The 20,763-nt window shown below is 46.6% G+C and overlaps 1 protein-coding gene across 2 annotated transcripts in view; it reads right to left on the reverse strand.

Moving 5' to 3' along the window:
• The window catches only part of Cnn3 (calponin 3), a 156,364-nt gene that overhangs the window by 23,803 nt on the left and 111,798 nt on the right, over positions 1-20,763 (reverse strand). Inside the window, exon 1 of one of the 2 annotated variants that reach the window (XM_005077127.4) lies at positions 6,824-7,161. The exons of the other annotated variant lie outside the window; for it this stretch is intronic. Within the exon in view, the coding sequence (XP_005077184.2) occupies positions 6,824-6,880 (57 nt within the window). The 5' untranslated portion in view covers positions 6,881-7,161. Of the gene's footprint in view, positions 1-6,823; positions 7,162-20,763 lie in introns of those variants that run through there. 2 annotated transcript variants of the gene reach the window in all.

The raw sequence follows: 20,763 nt of genomic DNA on the forward strand, positions 1-20,763 counted from the left end.
ACCCCCTTTTAAGACACGTTCTCTCATGTGCCTCAAGCTGTCTTCAAACTAACCATCTAGCCAAGGATAGCTTTGAACTCTTGATCTTCCTGCCTGCACCTCCCAAGTGCTAGGATTACAGGCTCCTGACCACGCTGGGTTTATACAGCACGGTTTATACAGTGCTATGATTGAACCCAGGGTTTTGTGTATGCAAGGCAAGCAGCCTACCAGCTGAGCTACAGCCCCTGGCTTGCTGTTGCTTTTTAAATAGAATCAGATGTCTGAATTAGCCAACAGTAAGAGAGAGAGACTCGCTACACATGGTACTAATTATTTTCTCTCAGATTTCCTCCCACATGAAGCAAAAAGAGAGGGAGAAAAGTGCAAGAATGAAGCCCATGCCCTACCCACGGGCTGAGCCTGTAAGCAGCACGGAGGGCCGGGAGGGAAGCTGGGGTTAAAGAGAAAAGATAGACCTGAGAAGAAGGGGAAAGAAAAGGGCCTCTACTGCTACATTCTTGTTCCCAGTGTGCCACTGCAGATGCTCCGCCCAAGAGGCACACCCATTCCCTACAGCTTCCCAGTTCCTGCTCAGAAGGGACATACAAAGAGAAGTTCTCCCCTTACCTCACAGGACAAACCTGGCCAGAAAGGAGCAGAGGGCCCAAGCCTTGGGGGTAGGGGAAGGTAGGGGGCATCACCCAGGATGGGATGGAGTTCTGGACAAGGATCCAGACACAACACATTCTTGGGGGAAAAGGGAAACGAAATAGGGATGCTTGGTGTCCCGGTCCCCCCCTTCCTGTCAAATATAAGCTCAGCTTTTGGAGACAGTATACAACAAATACCGCTCAGAAGCCAGAACTGAACCTAACCGGCCAGCAAAATGCTTACACCATCTGTATTGTGTGTGCTTTGGGCTAATTCTGAACACTTGACATGAATGATCTAGGTCAGATTTGTCCCAACAGCCTTGTAAAGCTGAGTGTTGCATCTTCACTGCGCAGGTCAGATATAAACAGAGCAAGTCTTTTGCCCAAAGTCCACAGTGAATCTCAAAGAAACTGGATTCAATCCAGAGTGCCCACTCTTCACAGACTCATGGATAGGAACCAGAGATGCCTCTACCAGGAGGCCTTCCAAGACTCAGAAATGTGCTTATAAAACTTGCAAAAGGCTGGGCGGTGGTGGTGCATGCCTGTAATCCCAGCACTAGGGAGGCAGAGACAGGCGGATCTCTGTGAGTTCGAGACCAGCCTGGTCTACAGAGCAAGTTCCAGGACAGCCTCCAAAGCTACAGAGAAACCCTGTCTCAAAAAACCAAAACAAAGCCGGGCGGTGGTAGTGCACGCCTTTAATCCCAGCACTCGGGAGGCAGAGGCAGGAGGATCTCAGTGAGTTCGAGGCCAGGCTGGACCGATAGCCTCCGAAACAATACAGAGAAACCTGTCTCATAAAAGACAAAACAAAAACAAAACAAAAAAACAAAAACAAAAACAAAAAACTTGCAAAATATGTTCATATTGCTTACCATAAAGACTAGGCACAATCCCCATAAACAACCGAATGCACACCCCCTTTCCAGAAATGCTTACCAACATATGGAGGATGCAAGACAGGCATTAACAGTTAAGAGCCCGTGTGTGGCGGGATCAAGGGCCAGAGAACCAGTGCACACAGTATACACAGCAAATGCCAAGAACGTGGGAGCCGCCGCCACACTAAGGACAAGCTGCCCACAACCCCATCCTTCAAGAGAAGGAAGTTAAGACGGACAATGATGGTAAAACAAGCACAAACAAAACCATCCAATCACATTTTAAAAGAGAAAAATGGCCACAAATGGTATTGACCAATAACATTAACCATTTTAGATACAATGAATGGAGTGCAGAGGGAAAAAAAAACTCACTAAACCACATGCAGTCAAAATACCCATACACATACAAAGAAAAAAACTCACTTAATCCTCCTGTCCTAATCTGAAATGGAAACAGGCGAGAAAACACACACACACACACACACACACACACACACACACGCACACGCACACGCACACACACGCACACACACACGCACACACATGCATGCACGCACTACACACTAGTTATTGGACATACTGACAACGTTTCACTGTTCAGCCCATGTCTGAAATCTAAAACTGTAGGCTAACAATGTAATGTTCTCAAGACTGTGAAAGGGACAAGTCACAGGGCAGTAAGCACCATAAGAAAGTGTTCCAGAGTAGGTGTGGTACCTCTCCTCATCCTTTCGAACCAAGTGCATCTTCTTTATGTTTTGGTCAAGATGAGGAGATGCATAAAGAAAAGAAAATCGAGCTAGCAGACAAGCCTCAGTAATTAGTCCCTCCCAGCAGCAAAGAATGTGACCTGGCTAGACAGACACCCTGTCCCACTTTGGGGAGGTTAGAATCAGAATAGACTTTTCAAAGGGGAACCTCTACCATTTCTCTCTAACTGGGAGTCCAAAAAAGGGTGTTCCCAAATCTGCAACAGGATGGGATGATTTCAAGGTGATACTAGTACACAGAACAAGTTATTTTAAAACACAGCAGCATTCGGTTGGTGTTAGACCCAGCACTTGAGAAGCAGAAAAAGCAGTTTCTGCAGATCTTTCAGAGTTCAAGGCCATCCTGGTCTACACGTCCAGTACCAGGGCTACACAGTCACCCTGCCTCAATCACAGCTAAACAAAACCATCTAAGCCCTTCAAAAACATCAGACCTACCCAACAGAATTCTCTTGTGGGGGAAGGGGGCACCTACTTAGCAAATTGATTTCCAACTGTTAGAGACAGCAAACTATATTGCTGATGGACAAATTCATTAAATCGATAAATATTTACTACAACTTGCAAGATATGTTTCCATTTCTTATCATGAGGATTCTATTTAGTTACACTGTAACTCCTACCTTCTGCTCCAAATCACAGCCTAATACAGACTGAGATACATCCCTGAATAAGACCTGGATCTTTATCACTAATGGGCAGAGACAAATAACAAGTTTTTAATGAGAAACTGCTTAACTTCAGTACTTAAAAAAAAAAAAGATAAATCAACTCTGCTACGAGTTTTTACAGTGATTCTGGTGCACTGCCGTAAGTGGATTTATTATTTTATTTATTTATCTACTTATTTTGGAGATAGGGTCTCATTACACTGCCATGGCTGGCCACAAACTCACAGAAATCCATCTGCCTCCACCTCCCAAGTGCTGGGATGAAAAAGAGTGCACCATCAGGCCTGGCTTCAGTGACACTATGCTGGAGTCACCTGGCAATACCCTGACCCAGGCCACCCTGAAAAGCAGCTGTTTGTTCAAAAGGCATGGGACAGCTGCCAGCAAGGATGTCACAGGTCCTGATCCTCATTGTATTATAGCACTGTTTCCTTTACTTTTAAGTGACTTAAAATTTTAGTGAGGTGATGTCTTCCAAAGTGGCTTTTAGCTCTTTGGGAACACCACTGGGTGACCAAAAAGATTCTCTATGTAGCTGGTTCTATCCAACTGGGCTTTTCAATGGAACAGAGGCTGTGAGAACACACATTCCAATCACAAGCTCCAACCTAATTCTTAACACTCAGCCTCCACCAAGAAAACATACTGTTGTAAAACCACTGGGGGCAGGGGCACCAACCCTGCCCACCCTGCTTATTTCCTCCTCTACCCTGAGAGCTCTAAGGTTCCTGCAACATCCGTCCCAAGTCAGCTCTTACTAGCTCCAACATTTAGTTTAGACCCAGCAGTCAGGAAATGTTGCCCTTCCTTAGAGGATCTGCTGATTTTATATTGTGTTTCGCTTTCTTTTTTTCCTTTCAGTCCCTACAGAGCCTGTTCAACCTGTGCAACCCACGGGGCTGTATCGCTTATGAAAAGTTCCATTTTCCCTGAGGGGTCTGAAACCACTTCTTCCAGGGCCTGTCGATTTTATGTAGATCAGTTGCTGGTCCTTTTATGGTTTCTTTTATTGTTATGTAAAGACAGGCCACATTCGGTGGGGGCACGTCTGTAATCCTAGCACTCAACTGGGAGGGGGAGGTGGGCACAGAAGGAGTTGGAGATCATTCTTGGCTACGAAGTGAATTCCAGGTCAGCCTCAACTCCATGAGACCCTGTCTCAAAAGAGCAGAAACACTTTATCCACAATTCAGACTGAAGGGATTTTTTTTAAAACCAGTTTTCACATTTCTTCCTATTTTTTTCCTAAAGAAGTTTATATGTTCTGCTATGTATTGGCATCTCACCAAATAAATGTTTAATTTCAAAGATGCTGCCCTGGAATTTTACTGAGTCAAAGTACTTACGATCAAAGATACTTTCAATTCATTGGTGGGCTACTCTCACCACTATAAAGTATAAGCTCGATGTTTTGTGATACAAAGTGAACCTGGGTTCAACGCCCCAGGACCTACTTGGTAGCTCACAATCATCTGTAATTCCAGTTCCAGGGGATCCAAAGCCCTCCTCTGGCCTCCAGAGGCACTGTAGGTACAAGATGCAGATAAACCACCCATAGACATAATCTAGTCAAGGAGATTCTGGGATGTCATCAACACGCAAATTAGACAACACATGAAAAAAGACAGGAGTGGATGAAAAGACGCAATGTGAGGTTTGTGTTTCCATAGATCTACCCACTCTTTACCCAACAGCCCTACTGTCAAAAATCAACACCTCATTCAGGCATGCAAATGTGGTTCCTAAGACCAGAACAGATGATGAATACCATGACAGGAATAATTACAATGTCAAGTAGTAACAGGTGGAGGACAAAGATAGGGGTGGGCAGGGGCAGACAACAGTGTCCTGTGGATGAACATATCTAAGTACTTAACTAAGACACCGACTGTTGAAATTCTTAGAATACTCCAAGTTTCTTCTGTGACCTTTGACCAATCACACCCTTGCTGAGCCCAATCAGAAAATGATGCTGAATCCCAATGGTCTTCCTCACTTCATAGGACACCTCTCCTGAGATCAAAAGGATTTCTTCCGAAAGGGCCCTGTATGACAGCCCCACATAAAGAAAGGTGTTTCTTTTTTTTAAGGGCTTGGTGTTTAATCTCCACTGCCTTTATAACTTTCCAAAGGTTCTTTAAAAAAAAAAAAACTGATGTACTGTTTCCAGCACTTACAGCCATAGCGACCCAGCCTGAGTTTCTGCATTTCCTGGGGTTATTGACTCAATTAGAACTACAAGGGGAGAAGCTATCCCGCCAGTCAGCAAAAAGAAAACCAGCTTGGACACTAAGAACCAGGAAAAGTCAGTTCACTTGAAGGGCTGCCAACGTCACCAGTACCTCTTTACAATGCAAAGGTAAAAAGACTCAGAGGGCGCCAGAATCCCAGAGGGAATTCGTGCGCCGCCAAGCCGCACAAGCCACCCAGTTCTCCCCGCCTACGCCCTCGGCTTCCTAAAGCTAGGGCTATAAACTTGGAAGGACCGCTATTCTGCAACGAACTTTTCAGTTGGTGAGTGCTGTTCTCCAAACAAACTTTTCTGTACAGACAAAGCATTTGAAAAAGTTAAAACCCTGAAGACTTCAATTTTAGAACACAGACGGAAATTAACCCCTTGCTTCAAAGACTGTTTAGAATCTTCTAGATGAATTACAAAGAGGTGCGCTAGCTACAACAGCGGGAGGGAATAAGCCACACTCTCGCTCGCGTCTGACAACGGTGCGCACTTCATCACTTCTGCGCGATTCCCTTCGCACCGCAGACACCGCAGCTCCGGGATGTTAACAGCTCTGGCAATGCCAATGTATTCTACCAGAGGTGGGACAGCGCGGTGACAATCCTGACATGCTTCGGCTCCCGGGAGGTTAATGGGAATTAAACCACAGCAGCCCTCCTTTGTGGCGCTTTGGCCGGAACAGCAAAAGGGAGACAATGAGCGGTCTGTGAGCAGTTCCACGCGGATTGGCTGCCCCCCCACCCCAAACCCCTGATGTCATGGACTTGGAATGCAGGCAGGGAGGAAGGAAGGAGAGGATTTGGGGAGGGGGACGCCTCTCATCTCTCTCCCAGGCCAAAAGTCCCAAAGATAAACCCCGATGCATTCTTGAGATGAGTACTCGGTAAAGCAGCGTCGCCAAATTCCAATTACAATCAAAAACACAACCAGCTACAGCAAACAAACCCCGAACAAAAGCGACCCTGCCGAGATAATCGTGACAATTCTACGTGCTGCAAAACTTCTCGGGATTGCATTTCTAAGTCTCCCATCTACAGCTGAGCCGGCTCTCAGGCTGTGCGCTCAGGCTTTTGTCTGCGTTTCCGCACCAGCGGCAATCGCACCAAGGCACCACCGACGGGCTCCCTTTCCGCCCGCGGGTCCCAGGGGTCCGCGGGACACTGAGCGTCCCCTCCCATGGAGAAGGAGAGAGGAACAATGAGGGGCCCGGTTTGGCCACGTAACCGCCCAACTTCATTTGTGGGAGGAGGGGACCAGGATAGGAGGAGACGCAGGGTCCCACGGCAGCCCCGACCCAGGCGGATGGCGGGGGCGGCAACTCCCGGAGTCCCGGACGCGAGGCAAGGCCCCGCCTAAGGGCCAAAGAGCACTCAGGAGCGCCCTCTTCCCGGAGGGGCGCTTTCTACAGCCTTCCAGCGGGCCCCGCGACGCTGCGGGACTCCAGGCGTCCGGGAACCCACCGCCCGCGCCGGGGCCGCGGCGCGGGAACAAAGCCAGGGCCAGCGCGTGCGAGCCGGCTCCGTGCGCCGGGGAGCGAGCACCTCTCCGGCAGCCTCGACGTCTCTCCGCGGCGGCTAGCCCCCCCATCCCCCGCCGCAGACCCCGGACCGCTCGCGCGTACCTTGTTCTTGACCTCGGCCGAGAGCCCGTAGGAAGGGCCCTTGTTGAAATGGGTCATGGCGGTCCGACGACGGGAAGGGGCTGCGCTCGGGCTCGGGGGGTGGGGGTCTGTCGCCCTCGGTGGGTGTCCCTACTCTTAGCCCCAGCGGTGGCCGCGCGGGAGATGCTCGAGCTCGCTCCTCTGCGCCGCAGGAGAGACTCCGGAGCGCGGCTGGAGGATGTGGATGATGCTTCGAGGGTTCGGTCGGACTCGGCTCCCGCGGAGACTCAGGGTCACTCTGGAGTGGGGCTGGCTACCCGGCTCGCTGCCCGCTCCGCGGCTCTGCACGCTCTGCCCCCAGCCTGGTCCCCCCAGGCCTCCGGGGATTGGCCGGCGAGCCGGACCAATGGAGCGCCGCCTCCTCCCCTCCTGCTCCCCCTCCCGCTCCGGGGCATCCTGGCCAATAGCAGCACGGCGGGCGCGGCGCTCCCTCCCGCGGGTCCCAGCCCCCGGCCCCGCCCTCACGCCACCCGGGACCTCCGCACCCCTCCTCCAGGCTGGTCAGCGGCCCGCGGCTGCCCCGCCCCGGCGCCTGGGGGCTTCCCAGCCGCTGCGGTTCTCATCAACTCCCAGGCATCCGTGACGCTCCCACAGTGGAGGGGACAGGAAGCTCCCCGAGCTGGTCCGTCGCTGGCCGGCCACTCCATCCGCCTCCTCCCGGACCACAGCGCGCCCCGATGCTGCACTAGAAAACCCGGGATCAGCCTCCGAGCCCACATGTTTGGCACAGGGAGGCCTGCATCAACACCTGCCAGGTCCTCCCTCCCCCAGCAGCTGCCGCACCTGTGGGTCTGACCTCTGCCTCGGTCAATGTTCTTTGCCAAATTCCTACTCGTTGTGTCTAAACTTTAAAAGCAGCGCGAAAGAAATTGGGAAAGTGTTGTGGCAAAGCCTTGGGGGCTTTTCAGGATCTTTTCTGGATTCGCAGCAGTTTCCCTCTGCGAGCATCTTTACAGGGAGGGAGTTCAGCCAGTCCGAAGGTCTTAAGTGGCTGTTGCTCTGCCTCGTTTTGGTTGTTCCTATATTTTTAATTAGAGGACTGTCTTGAATGAGGAGTCTGCCTGCTTTTGTTTGTTTTTTAAATCAAGGATCTCTTTGAATCAGCACTCTGTAGTCTTCCTGTCCCCTTCCTCCCTTCTGATCTCAAAGGCAGAGGAAGGTGAGAACAGAACACTGTCCCTTGCCTGTGCTCGGGGGACCACACTGGACTGTAGGACTCCCAAAGACTAACCCATTTACTTAGCCAGAATTCATACTACGTAGAATTCATACCTGTCTTAGTAGCTCGAAAGCTGCAACTCACATTCCTAAGATGACCAAGGCCACCACCACCTCCGTAGTGTCACCTCGTGCCTTGGCGTCCTAATATGAGAGTTTTATTTCCTAAATACAAGCTGATGTCCCAGGTGAGAGCACAGGACGAGGAATAGCTGCCTGAGCACAGGACAAGGAATAGCTGCCTGTGTGAAGAGAGCCCACACAGCCCAAGTCACATCTTTCTGGGATAGAAATAAGGCAGTGTGGGGTGGTGTCCCAACCTTGCAATCCCAGCACCAAGAAGATTGCTGTGAGTTTGAGGTCAGCCTGAGCTATGTAGAAAATAAAAGGACACAAAATTTCTATTAGCCAAAAGAGTTTTTCACCGAATCTGGAAGATACAGTGTAATAGAGCAAGGATGAGTCGAATAGGCAGAAATGTGAAATGACTTATGATTTACTGATTGATTCTGAAGGTACTAGGACTAATTAGGGCATTCTTTCCACAGAAACATGACGCAACTGACCCAATATGATGGAATAAGTGGTTGGGGCTGTTTTTCCAGTCCTGTGATAGTAGCCCTGTGTCATCCACCAGACCAAACCCATTTTTTAGAACTAATACTAGAAACCTGGCAGCCAGATTTGAAGTAGAAATTACAGCCTCAGCCCCAGCCCTCCTGCAGAACCCCAGGCCTCGGGGCTCCCCTTGGCCACGATGGGTAAGGAAATTGTCGATGCCATTCTAATCATCCTAAATCATACTGGGTAGAATGCTGGACATTTTATTCATTTGTGTCACCAAAGGAGTGGATCCTAGTGTTCAACAAGTTATTGCTAAGGACTGCAGCGTCCTGCACAAAGGTTTGTGATATGAAACGGCACTGTTGATGGACAGTGGCAGCAGTCACAGCTGTGGGGATTTAACTCTCCTGTCCCTTTGTGGCTTCAAAATGAACATTAACATGTACCCCAATCCTGTAATCAACCATTATCCTCCCCAAGTACATGTGTTCTCAGCTCTGCCACTGCCACTGAAGTACTGTAGTCTAGTGGGTTCTGTCGGTGCAGCTGGGTTTTCTCACTAAAAATTGAGAGCAAGCCAGCCAGTGGCGGTGCACACCTTTAATCCAGTACTCAGGAGGCAGAGGCAGGCCAATCTCTGTGAGTTCAAGTCCAACCTGGTCTACAAAGTGAGTTTCAGAACAGCCAGGGCTGTTACACAGAGAAACCCCATCTCAGAACAAAATTAGAATAATCATTAATTTTGTTACTGAAACACAACTGATTGAGCCACAAACACCAGATAAAGTGCAGTTTGACAGAAACACACAACTCTTCTCCATAAAACATCACAACCAGAGAATGAATGTAGCCATCATCCTCAAGGCTTCCTTAACTTAGCAAAATTATCTTCAGGACTGGCAAGATGTCTCGGTGAGTAAAACTCTCGCTGAGCAAGCCTTCCAGCCTGAGTTCAATACCCGAACCCCCAGTAAAGAAGGAAAGAACAAACTCTACCCGATTGTCCATATGTACTCTGTGGCATATGCATGCCCACACTCATACATACATCATACACACTCCCTAAGATAATAAAAACAAAATTTTAAATCTTGACGTTCGCATTGTGATGTATCATTAGCTCATGCCTGTAGCACAGGGATACAAACGAGTGTGTGTTAATTACTTCCCTTGCTGATTAATCTGCTAGTTGATTAAAGTTTGGTGCTATCACAAATAAACCCATAATAAATTAACAATATTGTATAAGTCGAAATAAAATAAACACACCTGTCTTAGGGTTTTCGTTGCTGTGACGAGAGACAGTATGACTCTTATAAAGTAAAACATTAATTGGGGCAGCTCGCTTACAATTTCAGAGTTTCAGTCCATTATCCCGTGATGGTGGGGAGCATGGCAGCGTGCAGGCAGATGTGGTGCAGGAGGAGTAGCTGAGAGTCCTCTACCTCTTGCAGGCAACAGGAAGTTGACTGAGACACTGGGTGGTATCCTGAACATAGAAAACCTCAAAGCCTGACCCCATAGTGACACACTTCCTCCAACAAGGGCATACCCACTCCAACAAAGCCATACCTCCTAATAGTGCCACTCTCTATGAGATTATGGTGACCAATTCCAATTCAAACGACACCTAATCTACTGAACATCATAGCTTAACAACACACAGACTATCTTCAGTTGCTCTCTGCTGTTCTCATTTCTGTTTTATTTTTGACAAGGCCTTAGCCTGGAGCCTAAACTAGCCTAGAACTCGCTGTGTAGCCCCGGCTGGCCTCCAACTTGCAGCAATCTTCCTGTGTCACCAAAGTGATAAGACTACAGGTGTGAACTGTCTGCATGATTGTTTATCCTCTTGATCGCCTGGGTGACTGCAATTCCCTACTGCTGCTCAACATCAGGAGAAAGCCTTAGACCACACAGCACTTTCCTAGGAGAAGAGAAGAATTTGTAGTCCGGCTGGGCATGATGGTATAACCATTTAATGCCAGCACTGGGGAGCAGAGGTAGGCAGATCTCTGTGAATTCAAGACCAGCTGGTCCACATAGCAAATTCAAGGTAGCCAGAGCTATGTAGAAAGACTGTCTTAAGAACAAAACTGCAAGCCAGATGGTGATGGTGCATGCCTTTAATCCCCACACTCAGAAGACAGAGGTGGGTGGATCTCTCTGAGTTCAAGGCCAGCCTGGTCTACAAAGTGAGTTCCAGAACAGGCTCCAAAGCTACACCGAAAAACCCTATCTCTAAAAACAAAACAAAAAACAAAAGTGCAGGAAGGAATTTGTAATTTGAAGTTCAGTGCCTTCTGGATGCACGTCACTTTCACAATACTGTAGACTGAGAAATCCTAAACCCCTGTCAATCAAGAACCACCTGGAGAGCTCCTGCAGTCCTTCATGAACATGCCATTAACATAGGCATGCTTTCATTTCTCTTGGATACATACCTCCAGGTCCAAGGGCTGGCAGGTGAAAGGTTTGTGTTTAACTTTGTGAGGAACAACTGAGTGAGTGAGATGCCTCAGAAATTAAAGACACTTGCTTCCAAGCCTGATGACCTGTGTATGACCCCTTAGAATCACACTTGTGTTTCAAGCACTTTACTGAGCTTTGAGACTTTTATTTCCCAAATACAAGCTGATGTTCCAGATGAGAGCACAGGACAAGGCATGAGAAAGAGCCCAAACAGCTCAAGTTGTGCCTTTCTGGGATAGAAATAAGGAATCGTGGAAGGAGAAAACCAACTCCCAAAACTCATCCTCTGACCTCCACATGCAAGTATGGCACACGCACACGTGCACACACACACACACATACACACACACACACACTTAAAAAGTTTTAATTTCAGTTTTTCCCATAAATACATTGAGCATCTCCTCATATACTTTAAAAAATTTCCCTTTCAGATGCCCCATGGAGGGCCTCATCCTCCCTGGTAATGGTGTGGGGATTGGGTGGGGGTTTGGGGGACTGGTGAGGGGCAAGGGAGGAGGGGTGGGAGAGGGAGCTGGGATCAACATGTGAAGCAAGCTTGTTTCTAATTTAAATAAAAATATATTGAGAAAATTTTCTCTTTCAAGTTTTTTTTTTTCCCCTGTGAGATAGGGCCTTCCCACATTACCCTGACTGATTAGAACACAGCATGTCAAGGGTTCTCAAACTGTGGGTCTTGACCCCTTTGGGGTCATGTATCAGATGCTACTGCATGGTTCATAACAGCAGCAAAATTATAGTTATGAAGTACTGAATGATCCAGATACTTTGCTTTGTTTATAAACCCAAAATAGTTGAAAGCATCTTAAAGAGATGTTTGTACACCTTTTGTCCTGACCCTGCTATTCACAACCTGTTTGGATTGATGGGTGACAGGGAAAGTAAGAGAGTTCAGTAGATAGGTGAGGATGACTTTGAACTCCAGTCCCTTTGTCCCCATCTCCATGAAAGTTTTAGTGTAGTGTGTGTGTGTGTGAGTGTGGGTGTGTAGGTGAGTGTGGGAGTGTGTGTGTATTTTCTCTGTTTCTTAAAACTTTCTCCCTCCCCCCCCTCTGTTTTTTGAAAAAGGATTTCTCTGTGTAGCCCTGGCTACCCTGGAACTCACTCTATAGACCAAACTGGTCTGGAACTCACAGAGATCCACCTGTCTCTGCCTCTCGTGTGCTGGGATTAAATTTGTGTGCCACCACTGCCTGGCTCAAAAGCAAATTTTATCTGTCCCTGTGATTTAATTTTTTTCTTTTTCTTTCTTTTTTTTTTTTTTTTTGGTCACGATGTATTACATCATCATAATCAATAGTTCCCTCAGGCAGGTTGTGTAAAGAAAACAAAAAAAGTGAAAGCTAAATTCTGGGACTACTCATATTTGGAGGAAGATAACAAAAGCAGCTAGAACTGTAAACTTGTGAAATCACAAAAATGAACTCAGAAAGAACAAAGGGATTAAGTAACCAGACAGGGTCCATGACAGAGCAAAAGGTCATGTCATTTTGAGTGCAGTTCTTCTTGAGAAGCCAGGGGTTCAGCAGATTTAAATGAAGCCTTCCTTTGGCATAGTGACACTTACCTGTAATCCCAACACTAGAGAAGCTGGGGAAGGCTAGTTTGGCTACAGTATAAAACTTGGTGAAGAGCAAGTGGCGATGCGTGCCCAAATTTAACTCTAGCACTTGGGAGGCAGAGACATGAGGGTCAGAGGTCAACGTCATCCTCAGCTACATGGCTAACCCTGCTACAGTAAACCTTATCTCAACCAAAACCAACAGAACTAAAACTGAAATTAAATTCTTGGTTAAGGTAGAAGGGAAGAGTTGGAAGCTCTAGAAAAGCCCCTCAGTGTGGAGCAGGATAGGTCAGGTCTTTAAGAAGGCGCTAGAGGGAGGGGGGAGGAGTGAGGAAAGCAGAGGAGTCAGCAGGGCTGGAGGTGAGCCCAGGGAGGCAGGGGTGACAGGGGCGGGGCAGTACTGATTCTTGGAATCCTAAAGGGAGGACTGGTCTCCTTCTGAGTTCCTTCATTGTCCTCTCTTCTGGGTGACTCTCTCCTTCCCCATCCTTCCCTCTGGTCCCTTTTTAGTTTTATCTTAACGCTCCACTAATTTCACTGATTGTCATTCAAGGTCAAAAGTGGCTGACCTCTAGGTTAGGTGTGAACCAGGTGTGACCCAGGGCCTTCCGGTTTAGCAGCCTGGAATTGAGCAAGAGAGCAAGGGCTATGTGGTCTGGGGTTTAAACCTTGCTGGAGACATTCTGTGATGGCTTGGTGTTCGATGTGCTCACGTATAGTATGGTTTTTTTGTTTTGTTTTTGGTTTGGTTTTTTCAAGACAGGGTTTCTCTGCATAGCCCTGGTTGTTACTGGAACTCCATCTGTAGATCAGGCTGGCCTTGAACTCATAGATTCAAACCACCTGCCTGTGCCTTGGAGCTCTAGGATTGAAGGCATGCACCACCATGCCCAGCCCAGTGTGTGTTTTAGAAAGATTCTGATGTGTTGACTGACTCTCAGGCAATGAAGATGGCAGCCTCTGGGCTTTCCCCCTTACCCATCCCACACACTTGCTCCATTTTGACTCCTTTATGTTAACCTAAGTCCTTGAGTTTGTTGTAACTTAAAGACTCCTGCCTATAAAGAGTAGGGCAAACACCCAGAACCTCCGCCAAGCAAATGTTCTAAAGTAAAGCAATGGCCCACATTCCAATCCTCTTTATTGCTTACCAAAAACCTTAGATAATTTGATTTAAGAAGGGATCAGAATACTAATGCAGCTTAATTCCTTTGTAAACTTGTTTACACTGAAATATGAAAGCCAGACACCTTTCTGAAACACAAGTCCTTTAGCACTGTGGCAAAGGAGAAGTTCTGTTCTGTTCAAAATTGCTGGGCACCTGTTTCTTAAAATAATTATGTTTAGTTGCATCTCCAACTTACACACATGCATTTACGTTTCGGTAATGAAGATGCTTGGATTGATTCAATGATTTAAAGCATATAGGAAACCGAAGACCCTGCTAACCCTATTTTTTTTCCTCCTTCCCATTAGATGATAAACTTCAATAGGGCAAGAACCATTCTGTCCAACAGTGTATATCTCCTGATACTTCACACAAGGATGTTCGAATAATTAGTTGTGGGCTAGGAGCTGAACTCTGTGGTAGCAATACTCCCTAACATGTGCCAGGGCCTGGGTTGCCTCTCAGCAAGGCAACTACAACAATAATAAATTGGGAGGCCGTTAAAATGAAACTTTGTCTGAAACTTCCATTTAGCCAATCAGAAACCACCAGCTAAGGGTGTTAGGCTTTCTGATTTAACCAATCAGACGTTTCCTTTGCCTTGTTACTGCCAACTGCTCACAAAAGCCTCCCTTTTCTTTACTGCCCCTATGGAACTGCACTGGTTAGGGTCCAGTTCTGCCTGATCCATGAATCATGTCTGCTTTGTTATTTCTGAATCTTGGTCTCAGGCAGCCCAGAATGGACTGTGTGTCTGAGGATGACCTGCCACTATCTCGTGCCCTGGTAAAAATATTGTTTTAATTTTTAACACTGCTATATCTGGGCCCCCCTAATAACTTTTGATTATTTATATTAAGTGATTTATTATTAAATAAATATTAAATATATTTCTCATATTTAATAGATGAATGTGAAAAAAGCTAATAAAGAATGCCATTTACAGAATGCGATCATCTGGTCAGGCCAGTATGACTGGGAACATGGGCTACTAGTGCTAGCCAAGTGTTAACGTGTGGTAAACAATGTTGCCCTGGAGTCTGGGTATGTGCTATGGGAGAGAGGTCTGCAGAAGAATGGATGGTCAGTGGAGATGGGAATGTTGATAAGATAAAGGGAGGACGCATTCCGGGGAGAGGATGGGCTGGAAACCCAGAGAAGGGAGAGAAGTCGCTAGAGGCATTGAGTTGAGTGGGGGTAGAATGGTGAAGTAAGAGGGTCAGGCAGAGGTCAGAGCAAGAGGGCTTTGAAGGCTGTGAGGAGTTTGGTCCTAAAGGATAATGTCGTGGTTTGGATGGATGGGTGTTATGTTCCAAAGGTCCACGTCTGTAGTGTGGAGGTGGTGTCGGTAGAATCTTTAAGGGATGGGGCTTAGTTAGGCAGATGAGCCCACTGGTAAAGTGTTTACTGTAAGAGCATAAGGACCTGAGTCTGATCTCCAGAATCAGCTTAAAAACCCAGGTGTGGTGGCACATGTGGAATCCAGCACTGGGGAGGTGAAGGGATCAGACCAAACAGCCTAGAAAGTTCCATGTTAAAGTGAGATACTCAAAAGCAAGGCCCCTGGCCTTCGCATGCACTATGTACATATGAATTTACATAGAAACACATACATGAAAGAAAATGGCCCCCATAGGCAGTGGCACTATTAGGAGGTATGGCTTTGTTGGAGTATGTGTCACTGTGGAGGCGGACTTTGAGGTCTCATTTATGATGAAGCCAGGCCCAGTGTCTCAGTCTGCTTCTGCTGCCTGTGGATCAAGTTGTAGAACTCTCAGCTCCTTCTCCAGCACCGTGTCTGCCTCCATGCCACCACGGTGATACTGGACTAAATCTCTGAAACTGTGAACCAGCCCCAGTTTAATGTCTTCCTTCACAGAAATAGAAACCCTAACTGAGACATGCGCTGAGAAGTAAGGCCAAGAGAGAGGTGGTTAGGGCGTTAGTGCATGGCCCCCAGAAAGGGTTAAGAAGTTCTCTTGGGACCTTAGTTAATTCTTACAAGAATGGGTTGTTATGAAAAGAGAAAGACCAGACCGGCCCCTCCCTGCTTCTGGCGCCCAGTCTCAGTGTGTGATCTCTCCCTGTTCACATGTTCCTGCCATGGTGCCATCCGCCATGCTGAAACACAGCTCCAAAGGTCCCCACCAGGAGTTGCATGATTTTGTATTTTCAGCCTCCAAAACTTCGAGTTAGGGAACACACTCCTGCTCCCTGTTTGTGGTCTTGAACTTGCTATCTAGTTGAGGGTGACCTTGAAAGTCTGGTCTTTCAGCCTCTCCCCCGCCCAAACACTAGGATTACAGTTTAATTTTATGCAGTGCTGTGCCTAGAACCTAGGACTTTACGCTTGCTTGTAAGCACTCTACTACTTAATGAGCTATATCTCAGCCCAAGCTTTATTTAAACCAACATCAGATGTATTTTAACAGACTACTACAATTAACAATGAAGACAGGAAGTCAAAAACAACAAAAACCAGAAACAACCTTCTGTGTGTGTTTCTGAATTAAACAAGGATTAAAATAAGTCCAAATTAGCTGGGCATTAAGATGATTTTAAAAATGGAATCCTGAGTAGTGTATCTGGTAACTCTGCCCCAAACTGAAATTAGGTAGGAAGGCCAGGAAGGTGATTCAAACCTCAAACCAGTTCGAACTGCTCGGGAGGCTGAGGTAGCCCGATCCTAAGTTCACAGCCTGCCTGTGCTAGTGTGAGTTCAAGGGCAGCCTGAGCAATTGAATTACATATGAATCAGAAAGTAGAGAGTGCCTTGTTTGCAGCAGGCAGGAAGCCCTGCATTCAACCGCCAGCTCTGAGAAAGTAGGTGGACCCATCGTCCAGCCGTCCTGGATAAAAACACGCCTATTATACTATGGTGCTGGTTCAGCTGTGAGCTTATGCTTTAGCCGAGGAATGTGGTCAGCATAATAGGAAAGAAATTTTCCACTCCCTTTTGTGTGCTCAGAACTGGCCTCCACATTAGTTTCCATTTCTGTCTCCAACTTCGCTTTTTAAATTGTTTGGATTGTGATCATAGATTTAAAAAAACAAAAAACAAAACATTTTTTAGCCTCACCTAAAATTTTTTCCTTCCCCTCCCTGCCAAAAAAAGTTTTCAAGGAAATTGCTTTGTAAAGGGATTTGGATGCTTTTTGCTTGGAGCTCTCAGCTAGAATTGTGTATGGATGTGCTTTATAGGCATTATTCCAAATATGTGACTTAAAGGCATCATTCCAAACACCCCCCAGCCTCCACCCCATCGCCCCCCATCCATTTCAGTTGTTGAAATGCACTTCTGATTGTCTGTCTGGTTTTGTTATCTCACCAATGGTGCAGTGATCTGACTGTGTCCCCTAATTTACTCTGCAGAGTCTCACAGAGTCCCCTAACTTATTCTGCAATGATCTGACTGTGTCCCCTAACTTACTCTGCAGAGGTCTCACAGAGTCCCCTAACTTACTCTGCAATGTGATAGTCTCAAAAAGATGGGACCTGCAGGAGTCACCAGGTCTTGAGGGCCCCTCCCTTGGGATGAGATTATGGATCTTATAAAAGAGGCTTCAGAAGACAACTGGCCCCTTCTTCTCTGTCTCGTGCCGAGTGAGGGTGCAGCATTGGGACACACAGCAGCCCTGTGCAGTCACGGAGTCCACAGGCTTCCCAGCCTCCAGAACAGTGAGAAATCATAGTCATGACTTCACCAACAGATAGAGCAAGGGGAAGTCCAAGAAACGTTGGGCATGATAGTTTCTAGTTTCAGACTGAGGCAAGAGGAACATCTGAGTTCAGGGATCCAAGCAAAACCAGCCTAGGCAACGTAGCAAGAAGAAGGCAGAGCTAGATTTTACTATTTTTTGGAAAATGTGATTATTTTTAAATTCAAACGATTTGTTTTCCCTTGACATCGGTTAAGTATTTTTGGAGCCAATCCCTACTAAACATTTTTAAATAAAGTGAGAATTGCAGGGCAGATGTTAAGAGATCAGCCTGGAGCCTGAAGATGTGTAGCTGTGGGGTGTTGCACAAGCGATGCATCTGACCTTCGTAAGCTTTTTCTGTCTGGTTTGTAAGTTGAGACAGATGTGAGAGAAGCAGACAACTCCATTGTTTCCAGTTCTATGTCCCCGAGGTCTGGGGTGCTAAAGGAAAGTAGAACTTTGAGTAGATGAAGTAAAGGTCACTGGTGCCCCTAGGACCTTAGCCTCCCTCTCTCTCCCCCCTCGGCTTCCTGGCCAAGTTTTGACTCAGCTCCACCATGTGCTCCTTGCCCTCAAGTATCTGCTTGCCGCAGGCCCAAAGACTGGCTGACCACGACAGGTTTAAATCTTCCAAAGAGTGAACCAAAACAAACCTTCCCACCATATAAATCGATCTTCCCCCAGCATTTTGTCACAGCGATGGAAAGTTAACAAGAAGACTATTAACAACGTCCAGATCCTCTTTTTCAACTAAAGTTTCCAGGTTACCTCTTGAAGACTGCTTTTATATTTACATAACCAGTCAAAGGCCTGGTTAATATACAACTTAAAAAACTTGTCGTCTCTTTCCGATGTGAGCCAAAACCGCTGTAGCATTCAGGGCCAGCCCAAAAAGGATGAACAAAGGTTGGTAAACGGTGCTTTTAGAATACACGTCTTTTCTGCTAGCTCACTCACTCAGTTAACAAATGACCCGAGTGTCCTCTGTGTGTCAGGCTCCGTCCTGGACTCCTAGAAGTTAAGTTACGCACGATATAAAATCCATGCCTTGAAAAGCATGGCTTACATTACTGGGAATTTATTATCCAAACTTTTTTATGAAAACTCACGAGGTTTCTTTCTTTCTTTGAGACAGAGTTTTTTTTTATACCTGAGGCTGGTCTCTACCTTGTTATGTAGCCAAAGATGGAGCTGAACTTATACATTCTTCACCACTGTCTTCTCCAGTTACACTCACCGTGACTGGAGGTTCCCAAGTCTGCCCATCTGCAGCTTATTACATTCTGTCTGTTACAGACTGACTGTTAGTGTTCCCCCCAAATTCATGTTGAAATCAAAACCAAAGTGGTTGCCATTTTTGGGAGGTGACTGGTCAGCGGGCAGCTTTTTTTTTTTTTTTTTGAGACAGGGTTTCTCTGTATTGCTTTGGAGGTTGTCCTGGAACTCGCTCTGGAGACCAGAGTGGCCTTGAACTCACAGAGATCCACCTGCCTCTGCCTCCCAAGTGCTGGGGAGAAAGGTGTGCAGTGTAGTCTTGTTTTCTTGGAACCTTCTCACAAGTTCTCAGAATTCTCACACAACTTCATTCCTGGACTGTGTTCCAACATGTGTACATATAAATTTTTACAAAACACCATGCTTTATTATGACAGTTTCATACACATATAATGCTTTGATTATGTTTGCCTTCCCATACTCCTCTAACTGGCCTCCTCCTCTTTCTGAAACAGCCTCCCTTCTATTTACATGTCTTTTTGTTGTTTCTAAATCTGGATTACTCATATGAGAGAAAACATGTAAGTTTGTCTTTCTGAATCTGGCTTATTTTGCTTAACACGATGTTCTCCTGTTCATTCATTTTCCTGGAAATGGCATACTTCCATTCTTCTTTATGGTGGAATAAAAAAAATACATTGTGTGTTGTTATCACATTTTCTTTACCCATTCATATGCCGATGGGCACAGGGCTGACTCCTATCTTGGCTGTTGTGAATAGTGCTGCAATAAACATGGGTGTGTAGCCCTCCCTGTCTATTGTTGCGCACTTTGATTCCTTCTGGTACATAGCCTGGCATGGTATTCTTTGGCTCTATCTGTGCTATGTATGCAGTTGGCATTCTAGAAACAGAAGAACCCTTAGCAGACACTGGGCTGGCGACTTTGCTGCTTTGGGCGAACTTCCCGCATGTGGGATATTTGCTATTGTGGCCTGTGTGTATGAAGATGGCGCTGAGTACTGAGAAGTACCATGGTTCTGTGTGAGCTTTCTGGTGCTGAAGGAGCTTGGGAACTGGGTAAAGGGTGGTCTAGGCAAGACTGGATCAGCAGCCCTGATTGTCAAGAACCAACTTTAAAATCAAGTCTCCTGGGAACTCAGAGGAAAGAAGAAAGCTACCATCTTCTTAGAGAGTTTGTCCTTCTAAATCCGGCTTATTTTGCTTAACATGATAATCATATGGGTGGTAACTCCATCGTGACGAGGACTCCATCAGAAAGGAGCATGTCATTGGATAGTAAGACCGTCCTTGTCGAGCACAGAGCCTGTGTTTATTCTCTGTGTTTTTTGGGAGGTGGAGAAGCGGGAGACTTGACCATTTACTTGGATAGATTTCTAAGCCAAGTGTCCTAATGGGAGCCCAGGTCCTAATAGTAAAACGTGAGAAGGTAGAAATTCCTTGAAGTCAGGACTGTTAAGCAAAGGGAACTAGAATGAAAAAGATTTAGAAAATTCTCCCCCTACCTACCCTGTGAAAACTGCGAAAGCAAGCTCAGAAGAGGTCAGTCTCTCAGGGTGTGGCCAACTGACACAGCCCAAGTTCTATAAGGATATTTGTGTTGTGTTAACTGTGCGCACTGAACAGAATGTCACCAGTGGGAAGGGAGGGGGAGGGAGGGGGGCAGATTAAGGAATGGTTGCCTTGCTGGGCCTGGTAGTTTATCCCGGCAATTAATATTTGGAAGGCTGAGGTAAGAAGATAGTTCAAAGTCATCCTGGGTTACATAGCAAGCCCTGTCTCAAAACAGGTAAGGTGATACACATTTCCGATTCCAGAACCTGTGAGACAGAGGCCAGAAAGTTGTTGCCCATTTGAGGTGGGCTTCATCTACCTAGTGAGTTCTAGGCCAACAAGGACTACATAGCAAGACCTGGTCTCAAATACAAATCAGGAGAAGGAAGGATGGGGGGAAGTCA

The sequence above is a fragment of the Mesocricetus auratus genome, unplaced genomic scaffold (assembly GCF_017639785.1).
Source record: "Mesocricetus auratus isolate SY011 unplaced genomic scaffold, BCM_Maur_2.0 Super-Scaffold_100009, whole genome shotgun sequence".
Taxonomy (NCBI): Eukaryota; Metazoa; Chordata; class Mammalia; order Rodentia; family Cricetidae; genus Mesocricetus; species Mesocricetus auratus.